The sequence below is a fragment of the Fusarium redolens genome, assembly GCF_020744475.1.
Source record: "Fusarium redolens strain MPI-CAGE-AT-0023 chromosome Unknown BKA55scaffold_18, whole genome shotgun sequence".
NCBI classification, from domain to species: domain Eukaryota; kingdom Fungi; phylum Ascomycota; class Sordariomycetes; order Hypocreales; family Nectriaceae; genus Fusarium; species Fusarium redolens.
The window spans coordinates 438,276-464,636 of record NW_025763681.1 but is presented as its reverse complement, the minus strand read 5'-3'; the positions used below and the strand labels follow the sequence as shown (position 1 = coordinate 464,636).

The window sequence follows — 26,361 nt, the reverse complement described above, 5'->3', positions numbered from 1 at the left end:
GCGCTGCATACGAAATCAGTTTATTCTAAGCCTATGTCGGCCTTGCAATGAACACACCGCACTACTCCATGAATGGCATGGTCTGAGAATATTGTAAAGCGATCGGCAATTCACGATAATTCTCGTGGTTTAGTTGAAAGTCGATAGACAGACTGAAGCAGCTCGCCCTGGACAATCTATCAGCAACGGAATTAGATCGACTAAACCTGTTGTCTGAACGCGTTCTTGATTTTCTTACATCGCCACTAGCACCTCCGCTCGACGACCGCATAGCCTGGATCTACGAACTCCACGCTGCAGCACTGCCGGCTAGCATTGCCGACATCGTGTTTTGAAGTCTAATGGAACGATTAGAAAAGGAGATATGGCGCAGAGTCATCCAAATTGCAGTCATTACAATTAGGTTTTCAGGCGCACCCTCTATAACACAAAAGACGTTCCCTTTTTGTAGCGACGAGAAATCTGCGTCTGTATCCTGGCTGTTGAGACAGTGTGGCTAAGGTGGTCCGATCTGCTGGTGGCTAGGACGTGGATACTATGTAAGGAGCTGTTCTCCTCTCGGACACATGTAACTTAGAACGAACAACAATCAACCCGTTTTTGCTTTAACAAATAAGAATGAATGGATCGAGAAGGCTAAAGCTCGTGTAGAACAGCTGTGGAGCAAGACATACAAGCCAACCACACCCGGTCCCATTCTCCGTCAAAGCGGTGAACCAGAACCCACTACGAGACGGCCGAATGGATACAAGATCTGGATGAAAGAGCAAAAGGCCACGATTTTGAACATGGATGATGACGAGTACGAAGTATACTGTCGCGAACCTGTGATGATGATATCGGATCCTTTGAAATGGTGGCTCTAACTGGCTCAGCGAAGAAGATCCCCTAACCTGTCGTTGATGGCCATCGACATCCTATCGATTCCGCCTATGTCTGCTGAGACAGAGCGACTCTTCTCCAAAGCTAGATTGACAGTCACCGACCAGCGAGGATCTATGAACATTGAAACTTTGAATCTTTTGGAATGCCTACGATCCTGGGACAGGAGCGCTCTCATAGCCCAGTCGGAAGTAAGTTTTCCATTCTGTAAGGTGTACATACCATTTTCTAATTAATGAATTCTAGCATGGCTGCGTTGCTCCGGCAGCTATAGATGCTATGCCTGATGTTTAGGAACTTTTGTGGGTAGGCTAGCGGAAGAGACCTGATCAGGTAGCAGTGCACCGGTATTAGTTATGTGGCGGGTAGCTTGGGGCCAGAGGTAGAAGGGAGAGCTGGACGTCGTTTACGAGGTCTAGACTGTAGTCTGTATTGTAGTCTGGTCTAAAGGTGACAGACGGACTAATAGTCCAGTCTGGACATCTCGACTAGACTGCTGATCTAGTCTGACCAAGTCGGACGGACTAAATGGACAGTCTGAGGAGTTTAGACGGACTGATTGGACTATTGCGAGCACTGGCTTGGACTCGCGAGATGCTCATGATGCTGCCATCGTGGTGCACAACTAAAGCGATGGATCATTGCAATGAATATAAAACGGTGGCCTCAACAGAAATGCAAGAGTGAACCTAGTCTCTCTTTGGCCAGCACGACCGAGGCCCTCCAGTATGTCCCCCCTTTGGTGGCAAGCGGGGCTGCAATGGAAGCGGCGGTGGTGGCAGCACGCATGGCGGCAGCTCGAAACCGCTTGGCACTGAAGCAATGACTGACCTGGGCTATGAAACCGGGGGGCCTGCCTGAGCTAATTAACGTGTTGGCTGCTGTCGATCGGTGACGTTGCTTCTGGAGATGCGGGGTTAAGCGCGCGGGGAACGTTTGTATTCTAACACAACACGACTTCTGCTCTTTGCCTCATCAAATGGCTGCACTGGATAAGTCATGAGGAACAAGATGCCATTTAAATTGCTCTAATTATTACAGAAAACCTGAGGTCAGGTTGCTGATCCATAGTTGCTGGTGCGCCGAGTTAGAAATACATCTGCCTCGTCTAGAAGCAAGATTGCTATCCAACAGCTCGCATTTTTGCAGATTAGACATGCATGTTCTAAGAAAATGCCAAGGAGCGTTAGGCACCGCTGTCATCAAATATGCTACAGTCTCCCTAGTTTTAGGCAGGAAAACAGCATCTGCATATCTCGCTAGCCCTTCCTATCAGCGGGGCTGCCGCGGCTCAATTGCTGATGTACCCCTGGCATTGAGGCCGCTCGGACTGGTGGCGTCAGGCTTGAGCGCTTACCTGAGGTCCACCTTTCCGCTTCCCCGGGTCGCTCAGAGGCATTCTCTGGATGACAAAGCGTGCCCGGCAGTGATCTACCACAATGATCAACACTTTGAGTTGATCAACGGTATGGTTGAATCCATAAAGCTTTGCCATCCCGCAATGTTTCCCCACTGGGTCCGATTAACTAGGCGCTCAACAACGACAGTCGAGATATAACTGGAGTTTACCGGTGGCTTGAAACAAGGTTCACAGTTAATGTGAAGGCGTCCAGATGGCTTGACAAAATATCTGCACTCTGATGTCACCCTGCTCCAGGCCACGCGACAGAGGGATGATATCTCTGGACGTTCCGCGAAACAAGAACAAAACAAGGTTATAATGCTGAGAAATTTAAGGGTCTTCTGCCTATTCTTATACGCAGGTCGTTTGATAAATATTCCTTGTTGCTGTAGAAATCACCCATTCGCGAGGCAAGCTCCAGGGGAACCAACTTGGCTAGTTCAAACCTAGAATTGTGGTCAGAGATGTCACTCCGAGCAAGGGTCGTATTTTAGATCGGTCATCACCCCCTGAAAGAGACACCCCCGATCATAAATAACGACGTCGCCTGCTGGTTCCGGCCGTGCTCCGCAACCTCTCATACTCGGTAGAGCGGCCCCCACAGATCCAGTGTCCATGTTCCTCGGCAAGCACAGCAGAGCCGTCTTCATCATCGTTACGGTGACGTTTCTTGTTGCCAGCGTTTTTGCCGTAGGCCGTGTCATCGCCCGCTTCGGCATTGTGAAGCGCCATGGCTGGGACGATTATGTCTTTATAGCAGCATGGGTGAGACGCACACACGCGTATGCCACGACGGCGACTAACACTACCAGATCCTCGCCTTTGGGCTATCATTCACAGTCGGGTTCGGCACCTCCATGGACTTTGGTGATGGGGATGGGGACACCACACGGCTGCGGACCCAGTATACCGCCATGGTCATGTTCATTCCGGCCCTGATGACGGCCAAGATCTCCATCCTCCTGCTCTACCTCGACATCGCGCGGCAGTCGCAAAAGTTCCTCCGCGTCGGGTCCTACATCACCCTCGCGGTTGTGTCAGTCGGAAGTGCCATCTTGACTTTCATGACAGCCCTGCGCTGCCGTCCCGTGGAGGCGGCGTACAACTTCGCTACCCGGGACCCCAGCTGCATCCCCATCCAGAACATCTGGCTGAGCGCGTGGCCCATCAACATCGCCACCGAGCTCGCCATCCTCATTCTGCCCATCCCCGCGCTGGCGACACTGCCGTTGACGCCGTGGCGGAAGAGCATGGTGATCCTGTCGTTTATCCTGGGCGTCATCTTCATCGGAGTCATTGACGTGACGCGCATCTACAATCTTCAGCTAGCCGTCATCGACCTTGAGCAGGCGACCGCGCCCAGGTCCGTCAATGTTGGCATGGCACTTCTGTGGTCGGCGGTAGAGGTCAATACGGCCGTCATTGGGGCCGCTATCCCGACTCTTTCCCCGGTGATTAGACGACTGGCGCCATCCAACGCGTTGTGTCTCACCTCTCATGGAAGCACGCGAACATTGCGGCAATCTTCTCCATCCCAGACAGGCTCTCAGAACTCGCCAAGTCCCAATGCGTTGGAGCATCACAGTAACAGGGCTGGTTTCCACTCAACACCTCCAACAATCCCAGAACAAGCCACCGTCTACTTTGACTTTATCAACCTGGAGCAGCCCAAGTGTATCGTTGACATGCGTGGCTCCGAATGCGTCAAGTACTGCGCCGTCATCAACCTGCTCCTCTTCCTCAACGGCTTCATCTACAGCATGCTGTTTTCCATCAACTCGAGCATCCCCATCGTCAAGGCCCGCACGCAGGCCGTGGGAATGGTCTCAGCCTGCTACGTCGGCGCCGGCATCCTCAGCCCAACAATCGGGTGTGCGATCCTGCTCTGCGTCGGGCTTAAGGCCACTATCGCGACATCCCTAGCTATCTCGTGCGTCGGAACACTCATATTCTGGCCTTGCGGGGCTGTCGGGTCGTATCCCGGCTTCGTCGTCGGCAACATCATGGTCGGGGCCAGCCTGGGTATCATGGAGATAGTCGCCAGTACGTTCAATAGCCTCTGTGGGCCGCCCAGCTACGCGACGGCCCGGATCTTGATTGGTACCGGTCTGGAAGCCGTTGGGGGCACGTTGAGCTCGGTGCTCGCGACTAAGATTCTCGCCATCCACGTGGAGGACGCTCACAATCTGGTACCATGCAGTACCCACCTGCCGGTCATACCCACCTACCGGTCAGCGAAAAAAAGATTCCCCCATACAAAATGCACTTTTTTAACCTCATGGGAAAAACTTAATAAAAATAGTAAAAATAATTTTATCCCTAGAATTTAGATCAAAATTGAATCTATTTTAATATTTTCTGGGTCTTTTAACCTCACGCCCTGTGCGGGTGCGTACGACACCTAATTCTTCCTTCCCTGAATTTGACCTCTCATCCTCTTCTATCCCTCCCACCTCGATCACATCCTCAACAACATCCGCCCCTTCAATTGCTTCGTTTGGCTCTGAAATAGTGTCACCAGCTGCTAGAGCCTCTGCCAGCGAGATAAATTTCTTATTGGGATTCGGTATCGCCTTTCTCTTCTTGCCTCTGCTCAACCGGCCAACTTCCTCCTCCAGGCTGGCTATTCTGGTGCTCAAAGAGGCGATCTTGGACTCTTGGGCTTCAAACCCTTTTGATATCACAGAATACCGCCTTCTGGTAGAGGGGCTCTTGTTCTTCCCCAGGTCTCTGATGTGACGGCTGGTCTTTGGCGTATTATCAGAGTCGACTTGCCCGTCTCTGTGGCCGTCTGATCCAGGCGTCGTTTCCTTCTTGTCTGGCTGAATCTCAGGATGTATGAGCGCTTTACGTCGTGAAATCGGCCAGTTTCCAGTCACTCTCCAGCCTGAAAGGATGTTTTTCTTCGTCATACCCACTTCCCTGGCTTTGGCATAAGCCTTGATGAAGTTGACCTTGTCCACGGGCGCAGAATCGGTCAGGCTTGCCAGTTTTTGGAGTTCTTTTCGATATGCAGCCTTGGATGCGTTGAAAACACCATTATCCAGTGGCTGTAGGCCATGAGAGCAATGTGCAGGCAGGTAACAGCAATACACGTTGTTCAAAAAACACGTGGCCATCCACTCATCCTGGAATTTCAGTCAGCGGTATTTCTGATCGAGAACAGGTAGACACCCACAGATACATGGCTCCCATGGCCATCTAATATTATGAGCCTTGCATCTGACTCATCTGCTGGCTGAGTTTGGGGCAGATAAACCTCTTTGAGCCACTCGACCGCGATATGGTTGTCTGTCCAGCCGTTATCGGACGTGATATAATACCAGTCGGCGATCTTGTTAAACTCATCAATAAACCACCGCTTCCGAAGTTCTTTGCCCTTGAAGATAATTCCCGGCTTTAGAAGACGGCCATCCGCAGTGACGGCTTCGATAAAACTAGTCCAAGTGCGGGACTGCGAGCCTTTGAGGAAGGCCTTCCTCCTGGGATCGCTACTGCCAATTACCAAGGAATCCAAACCTAGATTTGCAATTTATTGGTAAGTCTTGTATCAGAAGTGGTCAGTACTCACCAAATCCAGCCATGATACCGCCCTCGTCAACATTAACCGTGTTCTCAGGCTTGATCCAGCCATATTCGCTCTCCCGGATATCAAAGTACCAATTGACGGCCATTGGGGTAAAAGAATTGAACCTTGAAGCTTCCTGGCGTTTTCCTACCTTCTTATCGATCTCTGGATGGCGTTTAATAAACCTGGCTAGCCAGTATACACCAATTGGCCTTTCCTGGCCCTGCTGTCTCAACAGGGCAGCTATGGTGGCACGAACTTGACTGTGGGAAGGAGCATAGCCCAAGGCCTCTTGTCGAAGTATCCATGTAACTAACCTAGCCTCTTGGGATTCGTATAACAGCTGGGCAGGTTGGGTGACCTCGGATTTTGACGGTAGGCCTCTTAATCAGTCAGACAGAGTGGTTTGGGGCATTCCATGCTTCTGGGCGGCCTGGTGCTGCGAGAGGTCATTATCTGTAACATCCAGTATAGCTTCAATGACATTATTCTCTGTATAAGACTGTTGAGGCATTTTCAAGGCGATTAAAGGAAGCTGCTATAGATAAAAGTTTGATGAAATTTTGGGGAGGCTGAGTGATAAAGGAGACATTTTGAGAAATTTTACACTAGTGTCATGCGACCAAACTGCTTGTGTAAAATACAAATGAACATGCCAATATGAAACAGCATGAAACTCTCAGTAAGACACAATCTGTTCCATGTAAATAACTTCAATTTTGGCCAAGGACTGTGCAAGTGAAGTTAGACATTTTATATGGGGAATTCTTTTTTTTCGCCGACCGGTAGGTGGGTATGACCGGCAGGTTGGTACTGCATGGTAGCACTGCAGTGGGCTTACCTCATCATTGCGCTGTTCACAGTCCTGCTCGGCCTCCTCTACTGGTACGTGCCGCTCCCCCACGTCATGGAGCCTGAGCTGCGGACCCGGCCGGGCATCCTGACCGTGGACACTTCCGAGAAGCACTTCAGCGTGGTCCCTGTTATCGTTGTCTCTCTGGGAGTCGCCGCCCTGTCCAGCTTCTGTGCTGCCGGGGCGTTGGCGAGTCTCCGAACCTCCATCGGCAGTATCCTGTCCATTGTATCGAACAGAACCAAGACGGCACTGGAGCTACCGATCTCTGATTTTCAAACTTCGCTCACAGCCGTCTACGCTGCTGGTCAATTCCTATTCGCCTTCTTGAGTCTCTTCATCCACCCGAGCGTCATCCTGCTCTCGGCGTGCGGAACTGGCATCGCCCTCGCGGCAGTCATCTCCTTGGTTACGTTTCCATCGGCCGCCATGGTCCAGCAGGTGACTCTGGCCTTGTCGATCCTCCTGGGGGGGTCCCCAGCATGGTCGTAGCCATTGCTCTCCGAGGCCTCGGCTGGTGGACCGCTCTGGCTTGCGGCCTGTTGATTAGCAGCTGTAGCCTGGGAGCAGGCATCTGGCCGTGGGTCATGTTGGCTGTTTCAACCAACAAGTCTACACAATACGCGTACTGTATCGTCGTCGCTCTCTTTGCGGTAGGCGGTGTTTTCCCTCTCTATCTCAGCCTGGTCCGCTCCGCCCGTGGTCGGGAGCGACCCCCTGGTTGGGGCTTCATCGGCGCTGTATTTCAGCGACGTTCTCGTCGCGTACAGGTGTAAGGAGCACAAATATAATGGCACAGTTTGAATATTCGCTTTTGTAAATACATCTAATTTGCCTACTTCTTGCCTTTCCGTCTCCCTCACATACGTGGGATGTAAACCCCCCCGTGGCCCTTTCCCTTAACTCGGCAGCTTGATCCTCTACCTATTGAATTGTATCTACTAATGGTGAGCTTCGTATAATCTGGAAAGCCTTGGATTATATTGTAGAAACCCGCGTCATTTCGTAATTTCTCCCTCTGTCAGCCTGTTCAGTGCTAGGCCAACGCCACTTCTAGCCGTCGAGCGGTTTGTCGGACGCCAGGAAGACTGGTACTTTCCTTGAATATCATTGAGCTTTAGCCTTATTTCGTTGGATGAAAGCAGAAAATCCTCTTCGATGTTGTTGTTCTCGGCTTCCTTCTTACTGCGAAGATTGATCCGGAAATTGCGTTCTGTCTCAATCTGAAACGGGCTTCTGCTCTCCCTCTGAGAGGGCGTCCGATAAATCTTCCTCTGTAGGCATCTTAACTTGACCAATTCAGTGTTGTTCATATTGCGCCGTAGTGCTGGGTGAAAATATATTTTGTGAAACTTGATTGTTAACTATTGAGATGAGAGTTCTTCTCAGGTTTATATCTCTGGATGATTTCATCTAGGATTTTGAACTCTAAATCTAGGACTTTCAGACTAAAAGTCTGAAGCCTGAAGGGAAGGGGGATTCCTGGATTTTCCGACAAGAACTCGGTCTTGGAAACGTAGGTCATACATGGGCAACCTGTATAACATGTTAAGAAATCCGTTAACATACTAAACAGAACAAGATAAGAAAAAATACAGATTACAGGATAACAGGATAAGGAACACGATGGTAAGCCAATGAGGCGATGAAACCAAACAATTAATTTATCGGCTCTATTCTATATCAATCAATATCCTCTCTGTCTTCTAAATCGTCATCAGAATTGGTAAGATTGTCTTTTAATGCGGAAAACATCATCGGTAACCCAAATCCACCGCGGGATGTAGGTATGATATGACCTTCGCGCAGCCAGCTGCCTATACACTCTACCCTCTCAATGTTTGCACATTTAATCCGCTGCCTATCCCATGAGCATGTCCTGCGGGCCCAAGAGAATGCTCTCTCGGGCTCGGATGACTCTGGTGAAATGGAGAGTATCGCGATGGCCATGCGGCTAAGTCGTGGATATCTTCTCCGCTGCTGAGATGCGCACCACCATTGAAGCGGCGTAGAATCGATCTCTATCGGCTGATCGGTAATGAAGGTCACGAAATCATCCTCAAAACGCAACACGGCGGTTTTTACCTTCATATTCCTCGCCAACTGAGCTAGTTTATTACTCTCGTGTTCCACAATGTCCGCCACAGCGCTCGGAGTGGCTGGAGGCTTATTAGGGAGCTCAATATTGTATTCTTCCTCCCAAATCTCTTGTGCTCCGCCAATTGCGTTGTCGTACCACGCATCCGGCCAGTTCTGCTTCATGTAGGCGTCGCGTTTCGAAGGGTCGAGAAGGAAAGCGGCGGAATAAACGGGAACGTCCTCGGTCATGGTATAGTATTTATCCATAATGAACCAGCCCATATCGATGGCATGTAGCATGCGTTCATCGCGTGTCTCGGGAGCGCTGTAGTACCGCTATAATCGTATTAGCATCAATCTTAGCTGTTGAGACCAGCGATGAGATGTCCGCACGGGTCCCGGCCGCAGAACGCATGCGAGAGATATCTCAGATGTGGGATCAACGCTGAGAAGTCCTCGCTACGTCGCAATAAATGACTCGCTTTCTCGTTTTCATAATGAGAAAGAAGGCAGTCCATTAGAAATAATGACTGTGAAAGAGATGCTTTATTGCCCTCAGCGCACAATGTGGCCCAATCAAACGGTTGGAGAAATAGGTACGCTTTCTGAAGCAAATCCCAATCAGCCGCCGTCAATCGATTTTCTCCGAGGATCTGCTCGTTTTCATGCATGAATTGAACGATTTGCGCCTTCTTTTTGAAAAGCTTATCGAGGACATGATACCATGAAGACCACCGCGTCTCATTATCGATCCCTAATCGCAAACCGACTTCATCGTCCCACAGCTGGCTATTAAGCGATGAGCAGCGTGCCCAAACAGCCAGACCGTGCAGTTTACTTAGCGCAGGTATGCCCTCAATGCCTAGATAGTCCTCATCAACGTCCGATCTCGAGAGACGTCTACGTCCTCTACGTCTTCTAGTGGTGAGGGCCTGAGAGAAGCGAATTAATAGGTCTTCACTAGTAGCTTCAGATGCGGCTTCAAGTGCGGCGATGAGGGCTTCATTCGATGACCCGAGAAGGAGGGCTTGAAGGGAGAGATTGATGATGTGATCGATGCAGCGGATGCGGTGTTTTTTGGGGTCATAGTCGATCTACCACTCATCATTAGATTAGTCCATCAAAAACGGCCGCCAACTTACATTAAGATTCTCTTTCAATCGACATGCTACGGACTCCAGACATGTGCCGTTTGAGGTAGCGTTATCCCCCGTGTGATAGCCGAGTTTTGACATGATTCCGAAGGTCTCGAGAATACTCATAATGAGATCAGCTTGCCGCTCTCCAGAGTGGCTGCCGCGACATTCCGGTAGCCCTAGAAGTGCCTTCTGCAATGGCCCGGGAGGTTGCTTTCTCGGTACCAGTTGGCGAGGTGATATTGGCCCGCACCTGTGATGAACGGCGAGATCGCTTAGCCCTCGGCATTGATCGCCTGAATGACTGTAATCCATTCCCGGTTTCCAGGCTGCACTGATTTTGGTCGTCTACGCCTTTCTGTACCTGTAACAACCATTCCGCTTGCAATGACGCCCATCATAAAGCCAGTCTCGCAGCGCTGCCCTCAAATCAAACAAATCAAATCCGTAGTCAGATTTGATTTATTTGACACTTTTTGGCACTGGATTTGTTGTTTGAGATATTTGATCAAACATTTCAAATGTTCCAAATCTCAGCGCCGGGGTTCTCCGATGTTATCCCTGGCCTCCCAGTGGGGCTATTTTGTTGCGACCCTAGACCTCGAGCACGCGAACCTCATCTCTTCAGCCAATCGCTACTTCCCACCAAAGACCAAGCCAAACCCCCACCAGCCGGAATACATCCAACCTTCACCAAAAGATCATCTCCTAGGCACCATGCATGATCTCAAGTGCAGGCTGTGCTTATCAGCAATTTCATAGACCGCAACTGGAAAACGGTCAAAAAAGCCTCTTAACCATGATAGGTTTCCTGGTACATTTACTTGCCGGTCGGCAAACGCGGCACCACTACACCTTGCAATTCTGGCGACACAAATTCCCAGAATGGGCTACCCTAGTTTTTTAGACAATGATCGTTCTGGTTCTTCACCTCTCCTAATCGCGCTTGACGGCTAAGGGTGAGCAAAACCAGGCCGATGGAGAAGGGGTTAGTTGGCCGTCTGTTTCCATTGGATTAAGCATTATTGATTGAGGACGACTACGCGCTGTGACAAATAAACATCAACAATGACGCGATGCTTGGTGTTGTGAGGCTTACAGGGGGTTAGCGCACTGATGTGCGAGCTTGTATGATGGTTCTGATCGGCCTGTTCTAAGTGCCAGATCCTTGGCACATTCTAAGTACCGGGTAGGTTGTGAAGAATGACGCCCATGAGCCTGGCCAACTATGTTCCCCGGCATCATATCCTATATCAAATATATCAAATGTTATTTCAAATCCAGGATTTTGGATTTGTTTTGTTTGAAATAAGATTTCGAGATATTTGATTGATTTGTTTGACAATTTGATTGATTGCATTTGATTTGCGGGTAGCGCTGCACGTGATCCTCTTATCCGTTGCCTCCCGGGCCTCCGCAAAGCTCTTTTCAGCTAACAGATCAGTCCCTGGCACCTTGACATCTTCACGGAGCTCCTCCGTGCTCTTAATATAGCCTTCGCAATGCTATGATCTCACCGTTTGTGTCATCCGGTTGTACAAGCGTCCAGCCTGGCCCGATCGTCTCGAACCATTCGACCGCGTGTTGAGAAGAGCCTTTCAACATCAGCAGACATAGGGCCCCCCACGCTTGCCCAAAGCCATGCAAGTTCATTGCCATTCAGATAAAAACGTCGCCGAGCGCTTTGAAGTCAAAGAGTATATCCGTTCCGGCCGGCCATTCTTTACTGGTTCTCGTCCATGCAAGGTGCAGAAGGCGCATTACTGATGTAATGGCCCGTGATCCAGACTTGTGGGCTAGACCGTTGATGTACAGCGTCGCTATATCCTGGTCCTCCTGACTCGACGCGGCGAGACTGATGATAGTGGCTGGCCATATCAACACTGGTGATAGGAACCCGGCTTTTGCCAGGTACGCCAGAAGGCGGAAACCGAGGCGGGATACTCGACGGACCTGATCCCCGGACTGCGTTGAGTCAGAGTCCCGCAATTTGGTCGTGATTATGTGGCAGGCATAAGCGTAAAGGCAGTGCGCGGCGCGGGCCTGGTCTGCTAGCGACAAGCAAGGCCTGCCACCGCTATTTGGTGGATGATCTAGGTCGCCCATGTGCGACGGCCACGCCTCATAAGGCCCAAGATAGTGCCGAAAGTTGCCCTCTAGCTTGTCCAGCTCAGACCTCCAGGAAGGTTGGAGGGGCACGAGACGGAGGAGGACTGATAGCTTAAAGACTGCATTGAATATGGGCGGCCGCAGACCGATCCAGAGGCTATGTTGCCACAAACCACAAGTGATCGGTGACAACGCCCATATATCGAGGAGCTCGTCCATGGAGGAGTATTCATCCAGGTGACACACGGGCCCTAGCCGGAAAGTGCTAGTAATGGCGACTCGGTATACCAGGCTCTCTAGCTGTAGAATGTGGCGAATGTCTCTCGGAGGTGAATAGGTGAAATGGCGGAGAAAGATGCTTCGCGCCGACTTGACGTGTGCGTCTGAGGGAGATCGGTACCCATCGCCAAACTTTTCGAAAATGTGAAGTAGCAGCATGGAGCACAGGGCCCATTCCTGAGGTACTGGGGCAGAGTGGAGGTGTTGGCGCAGGCTGCCTATTGCCTGCGAGTGGTATTCTAGCGACATGAGTCGCAATGGGTTCTCTGTGGATGGTAGTTGCTGCGCTAGTTGAGCAGCCCCTAGTGCCAGCCATGTGTAAGCATAAGAGGGAAACTCGGCCAGCAGCGGGAGTAAGGGGATAAAGATGGAGTAGTGATCGTCAAAATAGGCGCCGTGAATTGCGCGGTTGGCATAGCAAATCAGCTCCCAGGCAAACGCAGGTTGGATACCCGGCATCGAGGCACATATGCCAAGCACAGAATCGGTGCTAGGCCTCACTGTGCACAGAGTAGTCTCTCTCCCATCCTGAGGCTGCTGTCCGTCATCTGGGCCCGTGGCGGAGGAGGGCGAGGATGTAGGCCGCGGCCAAGTGCACTCGCCTCGACTTCGTCGGACACAGCGCCCGCAAGCCGGCCGCCTCTCGTCGCACTTTTTCTTGGTGCGGCGGCCTTTGGTCACATGTAATTAGCGCAGTTGGCAGTAGGCGAATTTCGCTGAGAGCAGGGGTCAAGGAACGTACAGGGAATGCAACCGCTTGTGGATCGCGGCAGACTTGCCTTGGTCGAGTGTTCGACCATGCCACCCGACCACAGCTCAAAGTTTGCAAACATGTCTTAACTATGCAGGTGGTGGTTGGGGGAAGTTATGGTTTAGGGAAGACAATGTCAGGCCCCAGATAAATGCTACGTAGTTAATAAGCATCTGTGCGCGAGCACTTTACGGATTAGCGCGGCGGCAACCTCAACTTGGAATGGCGCGAGTTGCTGAACGGCCAAGTGCTCCACAGGGTGGCGGTCGTGGCAGCGGCCGGTATCGCTTAAAGTTACACGGTATAGACAGTGTGTCAGACAATTGGCTCCGCAAAGAGCACATTTGGCATCATGTTAATTGATGAGAATAATTATCTGAGGAGCAAGAGCTCCATGTGAAGCTGCACGGGAGCCGTGCAGCTCTTATACACAGATGAAAGCTTTGCAGGTTTAGGGCAGTGATCTTGTTGGATTGGACTGGACTGGATTTCGAGGTCGGATCCAGTCCCGTCCAAATTTCTGAAACTGTGAATCCAGTCCAGCCAAATCCACTCCAATGCTAGTCCAGTACAACAAGATCACTGGTTTAGGGGGTAGCAGCTGAAGCAGGCAGCTGCAGCCACTGTAGCAGGCTGGATCTGCCACATAGTGGTATCCAGGCGAAGCCAAGCTGGTTTTATATTAATAGCAATCTTTCTGTGTGCGATGCTACCTCCTTTTCTGCTAAAATGGAGCACTAAAAGTACCACCCTCCCCAACTGCTCCTCCCTCTCTCAATGACAACTGCAACGAGTGTTACTTGATGGGTTGAGTAAGCCCTTTACTCCCCCATCTCTCGCCTGGGGAGACGGCTGCATTCATAGTATCCTTGACGCCTTTGTATCCCTGTATCAGACCTTCAAATCAATATATCCTCCTCAAACTTAAAGATATCTTCAAAAAGTTAATTCAAAGTAAAGTAGAGGTACTATTATACGTGCTGTATTTTCTTTTTTCTATTTTTCTCGATATATGGTGGAATGAGGGCCGTTGTTCTTATTCCTGATGCCTTCGCTTACGTCCCGGCGGCAATGTAATTCGCCGCCCTACACTAACAATAAAAGAGGGATCTTCATCGTCGTCAGATGAAGACCACAATGCATTCAAATGAGAATTCCTCAGCGTAATCAGACGATTATCATCATCTTCATCATCTACCACTTCCTGCGCCGTAATTTCTTCCATAATCTTATCTATCACGGCTTCGTCTTCTGCCTGTGATAAGCCCAGGGGCTGATGAGTGAAGGGTAGCGCAAAGGGGTTCGGTTGGCTGCGGTTGCCCCCTTTTAGGACAACTTGAACACCAGAGGAGTCACTCAGAGGTATAAGAGGCATCGACGAAAGCCCTAGCGATAGGCAGTCTCCCGGAGCCTCGGGGTCGGCTTGTATATCTTCCGGGAGACCAGGAAGTTGTAGCTCTTGAGCCACTCGCTCTTGTATCTATGTCTCTGCCTCCCTTTTCCACTCAACAACTTCCGGCAGCATCTTGAGGATGGGTAGAGCCTTGTGTGATAAAGAGACCACTTCTTAAGGTCATCGGCTCTGTTCCATTGCTTAAGAAGCTGTGTTGCTTGGTCTTTTTCTTCTTCAGGGATCTGGGTGTTTAACTTCTCGCGATAGTCTTCTTCAGCCTGTTTCTTCGCCGCCGCCGCAGCCCTGCCTCGTAAGACCGGCTGACTGACGCGGTCATTATGAACCTTTTCATGTTCTTGCTTCTGGATATCCCTCATCATCTTCTCTTGGGCTCGGGTAAGCTGCGTTGCTTCATCTTCGTATTCCTCATCTGCGCGTGCCTTCATTTTGGCTCGAAGCTGACCCATGGAAAGTAGCGCCATCTTTGACGCCTTGAATGTGCCGTCGGGCCTTCGTACGTCATGCCTCACGGCTGATGCGCTCCTCCGTAAGCTTATGGTTGCGATTCTGGGCCTGCTAAGAGATGATAGAAACGTCGAGTGCCGTTATCACATTCTTCATAACGTTCGTTATGCTTTCATTGAAGATGTCCGTCTCCAGGACGGCCTGAAGCTTGCGTTTTGCGCGTTGGGGCGTCATCTCGATAGACTGGATCCGACTCGGAAAGAGAGGCATCTTGCGGTCGGCTTCCTGTTCAATTAGGGATTATAAGACGATGTCTTCAGATATAGGCCAAAGGCCTGCCTTTTCGAACCTAACATACATGTAACAGGCCCAGAACGCCTTCCGATAGATATCACTCTGCATGCAAAGAAAATTATATCGAAATACCTGCATCCCGCCGCCTTACACGTGCTGTTGGAAAATCCGGGGATCCCCCTTCCCTTCAGACTTCGGACTGTAAGTCGGAAAGTCCTAGATCTAAAGCTCAATGTCCTAGATGAAATCATCTAGAGATATAAACCCGAGAAGAATTCTCGTCTCAATAATTAACAATCAAGTTTCATAAAATATATTTTTACCCAGCACTACTGCGCAATATAAACAACACATGCTCAAAGAGGTACTTTTGTTGCTGTGAGCTTATATGCTGGTAAACACCAACATCAAGCGGTTATATGAGATGGCTTGTATGCGAGGGAAGCTTGCAAGGGATGATATCGAATAATTCGCACTACCAGACGAGTTAAGGGTCCTTATGAGTATGAAATCTATCCATTATTAGCAGCCGGGGCACCGACTTTTTGCGTTAACGATGGAACGAACGGCCTTTGCATCGCTCCTTTAAAGTTGACTCCGTAATGTCATATGGATAGCCAAACTGCTGCTCAATAGTGGAGCCGGCAAAGCTATCACTGTGGTGAAAAGACTACCAATTGAAATGTTGAAGCCACTGGAAGGCCCGGTCGGTGTTGTTATACCCAGAATGCGTTCTTGTGAGGATGATATCGTCGTTCAAAGTTGAAGCCGCATTGTCCTCGAGCAGGACCTTGGCGCTAAGGATGAGGAAGGAAGGGATTGCTTTGCCAGCACCGCTAATAGTATTAACAGCCGTTAAAGAATCCTTATTACCCGGTTGGAAGGATATTGGCCTTTTCGTCTTCTTTCATCGTTGTATAGCCGAGCTTTCTGCTGCCTTTCATGCCGCCAATTTGTAAGAGGGATTCGTTAAAATTCTAGAGGTTTTAAAGAAGAATGTTATAACTGCGAACAACCTTACGATATTCAGCAAACTATGTCTGTATCTCAGGTATCTGTAACTCCGCACCAATGGGGATAATTTCCTTGGGCTTCTCTTTCTTGACGGATATCTCGGGATGCCTTTTCTTAAACCTTGGAAACTACCATCCAGGACCACCTAGTGGGCACCCCCACCTAATGGACCACCAAAATTTCAATCTTCCCATACAAACTCCGAATTTTCAAGTACATCGCATTCAGCCAAGAACGAAGATACTTACAAACCCATACCAATGTTGTATAGCAGTTTTCATGAAATTTTAATATCGGCTTAACTTTTCTCCGTTCCGCCTCGTGGCCTAGTTCTCTAGCACTTTGAATTCTTTCGCATTTTTCCTCATCTACCCTACGCGACTCCATCCACTTAAGCCGAATTTTCACCTAATTTTCTTGTCGGAACTCCTTTCGCAATGGTTCGCCGTGTTTATACCGAAGATGACGTAGCTGAGGCTATACTCGATATTACTGATAGAGGCCTGTCACAGACGGGGGCGGCCCATAAACGTGGAGTACCTCGGTCGACCCTTTCTGGGCGACTTTCCGGTCAAGCGAGCAGGAATGAACGGATCCAGGCCCACCAGCGTATTTCAAAGAGCCAGGAGGAGACCCTCCTTCGTTGGGTGCTGCGACAAGAGTCTCTAGGCTATGCTCTCTCGCACAGCCAGCTCCGCGCCTGTGTCGAGGCCATCCTCAAACAACAAGGCGATAACAAACCTCTGAGCAAGCACTGGACCACCAGGTTCGTCAAACGTCACCTAGAACTATCTAACAAGCTTGGAAAACGTCAGGAAGCCGCCAGATTTGACGGATTTACTCCGAAGGCGGTCAATTGGTACTTCGATATCCGGGAGAACGAGTACGGCTGGATCAAGCCTGAGAACACGGTTAACGTGGATGAGGGCGGCATAATGGTGGGTTTCGGTAAGTCTTCTACAAGTACTCTACGGGTTTTTATAGGGCATAGCTAATTGATTATCCATGAGGCCTGGATAGCCTCGTAATCGGGAGCTCTGACCCGAAGAAGAAGGCGATGTTGAAAGGCGTTCAGTCGCGCACGTGGACCTCGTTTATTGAGGCTGTTACTGCAACTGGCCGCTCTTTAAAACCAGGAATTATCTTTAAAGGAAAAGAGCTGCAGAAGCAGTGGTTTCTGAACGAATTCGAATTGATAGCGGACTGGCACTACATCACATCACCAAACGGCTGGACCGACAACCATATAGCTCTCGAATGGTTGAAAGACGTCTATCTACCCCAAACGGAGCCTCGTGATGCATCGGATGCGAGACTCATTATCCTTGACGGCCACGGGAGCCATGCGCAGGTAAGCATTTTGGTGTTTTCGCCGCAGAGTTACCCGCTATAGGGCCATTAACAAGCAGTCAGGACGAGTGGATGGCGACGTGCTTTCTGAACAACGTCTACTGCTGTTACCTACCAGCACATTGTTCCCATGGTTTGCAGCCGTTAGATAATGGAATTTTCAATGTCATCAAAGGTGCGTATCGGAAAGAACTCCAAAAGCTGGCTAGTTTGACCGATTCTGCGCCGGTTGACAAAGTCAACTTTATTCGGGCATACGCGAAAGCCAGGGAGGTGGGCATGAGGAAGGAGATTATCTTATCCGGCTGGAGGTTTACTTGAAATTGGCCAATAAATCGTTACAAAGCTCTAGCACATCCTGAAATTCAACCGGACAAAGAAAAACTGCTGGAAGAGTTCAAGACGCCGAGCCCTCCTCAACTGCACTCAGATGATACGCCGAAAACGAGCCGGCAAGTGAGGGAAATGGCCAAGCACCGAAGTCGTCCGACCAGGCAGAAGTACAGTAAGATCGCAAAGGGGCTGGAAGCTTTAGAGATGAAGGTTGCCGTTCAGAATGCGCGGATTACTGGCCTCGAGGAGCAGATGGCTCAGCTGCGGCGAGGGAAGAAAAGAAAGGCGGTACCGAACCCGTACCGACGATTCATGGCTCTAGCGGAGGCTCTAGCGACTGGAGAAGCTCTTCCCGACTCAAAGGAGGCAGAAATAGAGGTAGATGTGGACGAGGAGGTCGAGTCGGTGATTGAGGTGGGTGTCGGGTTAGAGGACGAAAGTGATGACTTTATGGTCGTAACAAAGCACTGCCAGCGCACACGGAGCGGTCGGGAGGTCAAAAAACCACGCCGAGAGTAAAATTTATATAACTTTATAGAAACTCTCTTTAAAGCCTCGTTTATTAATTGAGAATCGGGCCTGTTTTTGCGGACATCAATATTTGGATTTTGTATGGGAAGATTGAAATTTTGGTGGTCCATTAGGTGGGGGTGCCCACTAGGTGGTCCTGGATGGTAAGAGGGAGAAATAGGGCTAGCACCTCGAAGTTGGCGTAGATAATTGGCCTTGACTACGGCATAAGCTTTAGTTAGGACGAAAGGTGTGTTTTCTACCTGCCGGAGATAGGTGGTTATCGCCCTTTCTTCTTCGATAGAGATACAAGCGTTCATCGCGCCACCGGTGCTATCAGACTCTGGGTTCGGTAATCGTTTGCCTTGTTTTATGAGGCAGATATACTTCTTAACGAGGTGTTCGTCGGCATGGTAGCGAGCGTAGGTTTCCCTAACTCTTAGTGTGCGTTATTGGAATGCGTTAGCGCGCGTGGGACGCGTTGTTTCGCGACTTGCTACATACAACCGCGCCGCCTTTGCTGCATATCGACGTTTTTGCGATAAAGTAGATATAATTAGAAAGAGCAAGTTGAGAGCATTTTAATGCTATAATTCTATATAATTTGGCTTTATATTGGTGGAGTTGGGATGATTCGAAGGTCTGATAGAGGGATACGAAGGCGTCAAAGATACGATGAATGGAGCCATCTCTCCAGGGGAGAGATGGGGACATAAAGGGCTTACTCAACCCATCGACTAATGTGCGAGTGACTCTGATACAGCTCAGGCTGGTCATCATTTCCCACTTTCAATGTCTTCAATCTCGTTGAGGTTGAAGGCACGTGCATCAATTCAATCCACTCAACTTGCATTTCAAGTTGATGGACTCAATTCCATTGCAATAGCTTCCGTGTTGACCACTGTGTTGTTTAATCTGTATTTCATGTCGAGCGGCCGTGAGCCGCTCAGGTCCCGATGGGCACAGGACGTACTGAGCTAGGCTATCGAGAACACCGCCATGGAAAGCCTCATCCAGTGCAGCTTAGAAGACTTCGCAATGCCGAGCTGTCGAGGTCGAACCTGGAGGCGGCTTTCCTACCTCTCCACTTTCGTCAAAATAACAAGGATGCAGTGGCTATGTGGCGTCGACGGTAGACAGTTTTTGCGCAGGCGGAAATCGACAAGTTGCCTGTGTGTGGACGTCGTTGCATATGACCAATACCTAAGTGTCAGACATTACGTGTATTCGGTCCATTGATCCAAATTGGTATATTCATCTTGTGTTGTGTTGAATTCTGCCCCTTAGAGGTTTTACCATTTCGGTTGTAATCTTAAAATATCCCTGCTTGCACGTGAGACCCCAGCACCTGTTCAACACTAAGTAGCTCAGTTGGGCCAGTTATTAGCCAGCGCATATCATTTTATAGCCAGTTTCTTAGTCTCGTACGCCAGTGGATAGTGCCAACCAGCCGTTGCCATATCCTGCCGAACTTTATAAACGTCCTCTGCCACATCCAGAGCTTCCATTTCTATCTCGACGACACTCAAACCCTCGGCAGCACCAAGCGTACCCTGGGAACCCTGAAACGGCATCGCCACTTGGCTTTGCCCAACGTACTCCTTGCCAAGGAGATCCTTGCCGTCGGTGCTTCCCAGTGGAGCAGCGGCATTCACAAAGACGACGGCGCAGCCGTTCTCAAATGCTCGCGCCACACACACGTTCTGTAGAAACAGCGCCTCACATGAGCTGTTGAATCGACGGCCCTCGCCGCCGTCACTGGCCACCCAATATGATGGACAGATGACGATGCGCGCCCCGTCGGCGATGAGAGCGCGAAAGGCCTCCGGGAAAGCTATATCCCAGCACACGAGTAGACCCACTCTCCCCCACGGCGTGTCGAATGCACGGTGCGGGGACTCGGTATCAGCGGCGATATGAGGCCGCTCGGGATGCCACAGATTCTTCTTCTGGTAACGTTCAAGCAGCTCTCCGTCTGGGCCTATGAAGTATGCTACATTTGCCAGTGGCCCTGTGTGGTCGCCGGCAACTCCACCCTGCGTCTTCGGCTCGAGCACCGTCCCAGGGACAATGCCGATATGCAGCTCCTTTGCCAGCGTTTGGTAGCGCTTCAGGTACTCGGCGGATAGCCGTGTGGCCGCCTCGGGATCCTGCAGTTGTTCGCAAAACCCTGCGAGGTGGTACTCGGGCAGGACTGCAATACTGGCACCATCCTGGGCAGCGTTGCGGATGTACTCGGCCGCGCGGTTGAAATTGCTGGACAGGTCGGTTGGCTGTGCGTCTGGATTAATTTATGTGTACTTGAGGGACGTTGGAAGGGTGGCAGACATGAGAGTGGAGCTGCACTAGGGCAATCTTTAATTTGGAAGCCATTGCGCTGAGGTGTATCGGAGGTCGTCAAACTTGCGTCGTTGGAGGTCCACGAGGGTAACAAGCAGCTACTTCCAGTACGTAGTAACAAGTCGCACTTGAAATACGGGGGAGCAGTTACATTTATACCCGTTCCTATCTGATATTGGCCCGGCTCGCACCTCGGCTCGTCCCCCTGCCATAAAGCCGCTTGCTCGACCAGAGCCAATAACAAAAGTTACAAAACTTTGATCGGACCCGTGGGGCACGCGTCTCTAGAGTAAGCATGGATACCGTCCGACAACAGCGGGAAATGGTAATGCGTGCTCGTCAAAAAGGACACAGGAAGTACGCAAAACACGCGAGATGACATGGTAATAGCACGGCAGCTTCCGTATCCACGGGGAAGTCGCACTTGCGCCTCACGAGCGCCACTAATCCAGACAAGGAGAGCCGCCGCACTAATCCAAACAAGGAGAGCCGCCGCACTAATCCAAACAAGGACAGCCGCCGCACTAACCTCCACACACTCAGCATCATGTTGGCCATGACTCACGCAGATTAGGTGTCCTTGCTTTGTCCCCGTACATACCCACTTTCCCCACAATGCGCAACATCCGCAGTGCGTCCTACGCTAGGACTGAATAAGCCTCCCGCCACGCTAAAATATCAGAAGTCCGGGGAGTCCCGAGACATGGTCGAACCCGTCTGGAAGGGAAGTGGAGTCCAAGAGCCCGTGGAAAGACGAGTCATCCCGCACATTAATATATATACCGCCACGTGTCTACACGCTTTTGAACGGGAGTGTCATAAGGAAATGCCTCCGTCCTGTTGCCAAACCCAACTATATTGTTCTCATTATTTACCTAACATCATCGGGAGATCTTCCAGCACGTCGCCATGCCCCTCAGCGTCGATATAGAGAGATCTGACACGAGGCCGTTCCCGCCAGGCACCGTGCAGCTAGAAGACCGTAAGCGAGGTACCCTCCTAAACCGTCCTGTCCGTTGCCTTACAGTGGAACAGTCACTAACCAGCGACAACACGGGCGGGTCATTTTACAACCGGTCCCGAGCGATGACCCGAATGATCCGCTGAACTGGTCGCGCTCGCGAAAAAATGCCAATTTCGCCCTTGTTTGCTTCTATGCTTTGATTGTCTATGCCATCATCGATATTGGCACGGTTGTCTATGGCCAAGTCCACGAAGAGCTTGGCTTTTCGTTTGAAGAACTCAATCAATCCTTTGCCGTCTCCACTGCTGGCTTAGCAATTGGCGGTATCATGTTCATCCCCTTTGCATTCAAGTTCGGTCGGCGTCCCGTTTATCTCGTCAGCATCGTCATCATGGTAGGGACGACCATCTGGCAGGCGCGTATGCGGACCCTCGGCGACTTGTACGGGTTCAACATAGTCTCCGGGTTGGCAGGCTCAATCACTGAGACAATTTGCGCTCTGACGATAGCCGACTTGTTCTTCGTGCACCAGCGCGGCTCGCGGACAAACATTCTCACCATCATGGTATGCACCGGTACTTACCTGGCGCCTGTTGCAGCTGGTTACTCTGCCGCTTCACAAGGCTGGCGCTGGTAAGCAAACGCGAGATCATTCCGTCCTGCCTCCTCTCTCCCCATGTCATTCTCCTCCTCCTGTGTACATGTCGAAGCTGACACATTGTATTGGAATCTAGGATATGGTGGTGGAGCTCTATTCTAGCTGGAGTGACACTGCTCTTGTTTGCTTTTTGCTTCGAGGAGACCGTATATACACCCATGGTTCGAGGAGACATTCCGGACGACATTGATGGCATTGAGCAAGACCGGAAAAGCAAAATCACTGGCGCAGACGCGTTATCTATGGAACAAAGCAACACGCTGGCCGACATTCCACTCAAATCATATTGGCAACGGATGTCGCTCTTCACCATTGCTAGTGGTGGGAGTAGTGCGCTCTTCATACATATCTATCGGCCCTTTATCATTCTTTTTACCTTTCCCGGAGTTGCGTTTGTCGCCCTGGTGTACGGGTCACAGCTTGCCTGGCTTGCCATCCTGCTAAACGTGCAAGCGATATACTTCACTTTGCCTCCATACAACTTCTCCTCTTCAGGTGTGGGGCTCCTCAACATTCCCACCTTCATCGGCTCCATTCTAGGCGGTTTCTTCGGTGGGCAATTGTCCGATTACAGTATTCAATGGCTCGCGAGACGAAACGGTGGAGTTTACGAGCCTGAGATGCGTCTATGGCTGGCTCTGCCTACTGTTCTAATTACACCTGCTGGGTACTTCATGTTTGGTCTCTCTGTTTCACAGGTAGGCTACACGAATCTACTTGGCTTGCGAGATGTGGCCGCTGACAGGTTATATAGGGCATGCCATGGTATATCCCCGCTGTTGGCTTGGGAATCTTTGGCTTTGGAAGCACAGCCCTGAGCAATGTTTGCATTGTATATCTCTTAGACTCGTACAGAGATGTAAGTAAAAGATCTCGATCGTCATACCCTGCCGCCGGGGACAAACTAATGACCGTGCACGTCCTGTAGGTAATTGGTGATGCAAGCATCGGTGTCATGTTTGTCCGCAACGCCTTTGGCACTCTCACTGCCATGTGTTTGAGTCCCTGGATTGCGAAGATGGGCCTGTACAACATGTGTACCCTTTCGGGCTGTCTCTGCATTGCCGTTACCTTGCTCACGGTGCCAATGATTATCTGGGGCCGACGATGCAGAGAGTGGACTGCTGCGCGATACCTTGCCATGGCATAAAAGCAGTTTGATTCACGGGAGCCAATAGAGACGCGAACGTCCACGCCTGTTGTGTCAGCCCGGCCGGCCACTCACCTGCCTCCAGTGGCCATCGCTGCCCGGCAGCAGCTACGACTGCCTAAACAGGCAAAATCTTTCATATGTGTATGTAACGGTCTCAACTGAGTGTGTTGGCAACTAGCTGAGCGACTACACGGGTATTGTACAGTATATATCGTGAGGCTGGAGAGGAAAGGAAGAAAAGAAAAACACCCAGCAAAGGTGCGTGTCGCATGTCCGGCCTGGCTACAGTGGCTGCAGCTGCTACGGTACTGCCTAAACCGGCAAAGCTTTCATTGTATAAGAGCTGCACGGGAACCGTGCGCTTCTCATAACGCACTTGCTCCTAGGATAATTCTCATCAATTAACGCGATGCCAACTGTGACCCCTGCGGAGCCAATTGTCTGACAGGGCGCGAGCTCCTGAGCGAATCTGTGGAGCTCTTGTGGACCCTGGTCGAGAGCGACTTCCGAGTGCAAATCACAAAGCCATGATCCCATAGGCCATATGTGGCATTCCTGAATCTCTATGCTTAAACTGCAGTTTCACTTGAATTATGAATTAAATGTGTACAATATGCGCTACATTTCTCTTTCTATCAGCTTGAAATAGTGTGACCTTTATGGACTCTCAGTTGGCGGTCCTTCCTATTGTGTCCTGCGAATCCAGCCCTCAAAAGTTGAGGCTTTGAGGCCGAGGTCCTCGTATGATAAATCTTCAGATGCATCACATGTGCCGTACTAGACCTTCTTGACCGGGGCCGCAGCAATCCATTCAATCATTTGCTTGATGTCTTCCTCAAATCCGCTACCCACTCGAGTCGAGACGATCTTCCCCCATTCCTTGAGCGATACGAGATCGAAACTTGCTGGCTGAGATCGCCGTTTTCTGTCGCTTTGGCTTGGCGCCGTCCGCTTGGAAAGAGGGGAATACGTGTTGAATGTTGGAGGGTTCACCCTCAACTTCAGGATTAAGGTTCAGGATTAAAGTTTGAAGTCCTAAACTTAGATCGTAGGACTTTCATCTAGGACTTTCTAGGACTCAAGTCCTAGAAGGAACCAGTCGAAGATATAAGGTCTCAATAGTCCTTCGATTGCGACAGAATCAAGAAATATATACGATTCACCTTAATATCTGACAATACGTTTTGGAAGGCGTTGAAAACTGAGATGTCAGGAAATGGATCAGACATGGCTATATGAATATTCAAATGGCGTTCTTATATGAATACGCATGAGCATGCTCATATTCATACCCTTATAATATATGAATATAATATGTACATGTGTATCTATATTCATGCATATTCATATAAGGTAGTGGGTCGTGATTGGCTCAAATTTGATCTAATCTCCGTGGGAGATGATAGGTACTAGTCACATCCGGCTTCATTATTGAGATGAGAGTTCTTCTCGGGTTTATGTCTCGATGATATCATCTAGGACTTTGAACTCTAAATCTAGGACTTTCAGACTAGCAATCTGAAGCCTGAAGGAAAGGGGGATCCCCGGATTTCCAACACCTCTCCTTCTGTTGTCCGTATTCTTTTCTTCTTTTGAGATCGTAAGTAAGCAATCCGAGCACCGTAGATAATCTAAAATGCCGGACCTAAGATATCTAGACGGCCTCAAACTCTACCACGGCATATAAGCAGCAAGTTTGCGCTGTCTGTCAAAGATTCGCGGGTGATGAGATATCTTCGCGACCACCATGTTCCTATCGAAGCACGTAGTGGGTTGAGCCGGTTTCTCAAGTCCCTTCCTCCACCAGGTGTGTTCGACCCCGAATCTGCAGTGCTCAGGGCAGATGGATCCCCCCAACACGACCGACTACGCATCTACGAAGGTTTTGCCGTAAACACGCAAATTTCGCACGATTAGCTTCAGCTCATTGTTGGGAAATCCGGGGATCCACCTTCTCTTAAGGCTTCAGACTGTTAGTCTGAAAGTCCTAGACTTAGAGTTCAAAGTCCGAGATGAAATCATCTAGAGATAAACCCGAGAAGAACTCTCATCTCAATAAAAAAAACAATCAAGTTTCATAAAATATATTTTCACCCAGCACCACTGCGCAATATAAACAACAAGAGGGCAGTGCTATCTTATTTTTCTCAACAGTTTAGCAACAGCGGGACAAATTTCAGCTCAAACCCTGACCGGGCTTGGAAAAGAAAGTTTCGAGTGACTTGGTGAAGCAACGAGGACAAGAAAATGTGGTTGGAGACTAGTAAGGGAGACCTCGCTAACGTGCACGGATGGGGAAATTGCGATTTGATTGAAGAATAACTGGGCCTAGAGGATCTTGCCCCGATTTGGAAAGAACCTTGATATGTGCACGGGCCAGATTCTGTGTAATTCAGCACATTACAGACAGGCGTTGTTACAGTAGGCAGCTCCAAAAGCGCATATCAAGAGAGCTCTTCAGACTGCCGAACAATGGGCTGCGGGTTACAGATCTACGAACAACACAATAGGATTTGAAGGTTAAAACCAAACCGCCGCAACCGTCACAGAAAGCTTTCTAAATCACCCCATACCTGGGTGAGACTGAGAGACTGTGAGACTGTGAGGCGGAGTTCGTACCATATCGTCACTAATAGCTTAGAGACGTCACATCTACTGTATATAACTGGGGGGAATGCATGAGTTCTCGCCACTACTTGGGTAGGGCCTAGAGATCGGCCCCCCGTACTTTCGTTACTACCTTCGGTATCCGTGCCTCAAGCACGGGGGGTGCACTGACAGGGAAAAGGGGCTGCTGACAGGGAAAAAATTTAGGTACCTCAATTTGG

General features: G+C 50.0%; 7 protein-coding genes across 7 annotated transcripts; 4 read left to right on the top strand and 3 right to left on the bottom strand.

Annotated features, from left to right (window-relative positions):
- Window positions 1-2,899: 2,899 nt before the first annotated feature.
- Window positions 2,900-4,381, top strand: BKA55DRAFT_544326 (uncharacterized protein; the record flags this gene model as incomplete). Its single annotated transcript, XM_046190697.1, has 3 exons — window positions 2,900-3,049; window positions 3,097-4,327; window positions 4,359-4,381. 3 exons carry the CDS (start codon window positions 2,900-2,902, stop codon window positions 4,379-4,381), a joined length of 1,404 nt encoding a protein of 467 aa, XP_046044191.1.
- A 2,378-nt stretch (window positions 4,382-6,759) lies between these two features.
- BKA55DRAFT_695366 (uncharacterized protein) lies at window positions 6,760-7,481 on the top strand (the record flags this gene model as incomplete). The annotated part of the gene is made up of 2 exons (XM_046200144.1): window positions 6,760-6,926; window positions 6,998-7,481. The coding sequence occupies 2 exons, from the start codon at window positions 6,760-6,762 to the stop codon at window positions 7,479-7,481; spliced, it is 651 nt and encodes a 216-aa protein (XP_046044190.1).
- A 2,852-nt stretch (window positions 7,482-10,333) lies between these two features.
- Window positions 10,334-10,914, top strand: BKA55DRAFT_580333 (uncharacterized protein; the record flags this gene model as incomplete). The annotated part of the gene is made up of 1 exon (XM_046193948.1): window positions 10,334-10,914. A coding segment is annotated over exon 1 (191 nt), but the record flags the coding sequence as incomplete, so codon positions are not given.
- A 267-nt stretch (window positions 10,915-11,181) lies between these two features.
- Window positions 11,182-13,173, bottom strand: BKA55DRAFT_580330 (uncharacterized protein). Its single transcript, XM_046193947.1, has 2 exons — window positions 13,051-13,173; window positions 11,182-12,979 (listed from the first exon to the last, which is right to left on the bottom strand). The coding sequence occupies exons 1-2, from the start codon at window positions 13,139-13,141 to the stop codon at window positions 11,580-11,582; spliced, it is 1,491 nt and encodes a 496-aa protein (XP_046044188.1). The 5' UTR covers window positions 13,142-13,173; the 3' UTR covers window positions 11,182-11,579.
- A 682-nt stretch (window positions 13,174-13,855) lies between these two features.
- BKA55DRAFT_709661 (uncharacterized protein) lies at window positions 13,856-15,076 on the bottom strand (the record flags this gene model as incomplete). The annotated part of the gene is made up of 3 exons (XM_046200763.1): window positions 14,565-15,076; window positions 14,119-14,532; window positions 13,856-13,956 (listed from the first exon to the last, which is right to left on the bottom strand). The coding sequence occupies exons 1-3, from the start codon at window positions 14,932-14,934 to the stop codon at window positions 13,856-13,858; spliced, it is 885 nt and encodes a 294-aa protein (XP_046044187.1). The 5' UTR covers window positions 14,935-15,076.
- Window positions 15,077-19,661: 4,585 nt separating this feature from the next.
- Window positions 19,662-21,222, bottom strand: BKA55DRAFT_580317 (carbon-nitrogen hydrolase). Its single transcript, XM_046193946.1, has 2 exons — window positions 20,747-21,222; window positions 19,662-20,691 (listed from the first exon to the last, which is right to left on the bottom strand). The coding sequence occupies exons 1-2, from the start codon at window positions 20,789-20,791 to the stop codon at window positions 19,816-19,818; spliced, it is 921 nt and encodes a 306-aa protein (XP_046044186.1). The 5' UTR covers window positions 20,792-21,222; the 3' UTR covers window positions 19,662-19,815.
- A 445-nt stretch (window positions 21,223-21,667) lies between these two features.
- On the top strand, window positions 21,668-23,530 carry BKA55DRAFT_598053 (major facilitator superfamily domain-containing protein; the record flags this gene model as incomplete). Its single annotated transcript, XM_046196165.1, has 5 exons — window positions 21,668-21,740; window positions 21,794-22,355; window positions 22,457-23,078; window positions 23,135-23,239; window positions 23,309-23,530. 5 exons carry the CDS (start codon window positions 21,668-21,670, stop codon window positions 23,528-23,530), a joined length of 1,584 nt encoding a protein of 527 aa, XP_046044185.1.
- Window positions 23,531-26,361: the final 2,831 nt, after the last annotated feature.

What these genes read in the sequence shown, in the direction of transcription:
- BKA55DRAFT_580330 (XM_046193947.1), bottom strand. Translation starts at nt 13,141, where the DNA reads ATGTTTGCAAACTTTGAGCTGTGGTCGGGTGGCATGGTCGAACACTCG. An exon ending in CACAAGCGGTTGCATTCCCT is followed by an intron (nt 12,980 to 13,050) that starts GTACGTTCCTTG and finishes ATGTGACCAAAG; the next exon opens with GCCGCCGCACCAAGAAAAAG.
- BKA55DRAFT_580317 (XM_046193946.1), bottom strand. Translation starts at nt 20,791, where the DNA reads ATGGCTTCCAAATTAAAGATTGCCCTAGTGCAGCTCCACTCTCAT. An exon ending in TAGTGCAGCTCCACTCTCAT is followed by an intron (nt 20,692 to 20,746) that starts GTCTGCCACCCT and finishes CCAGACGCACAG; the next exon opens with CCAACCGACCTGTCCAGCAA.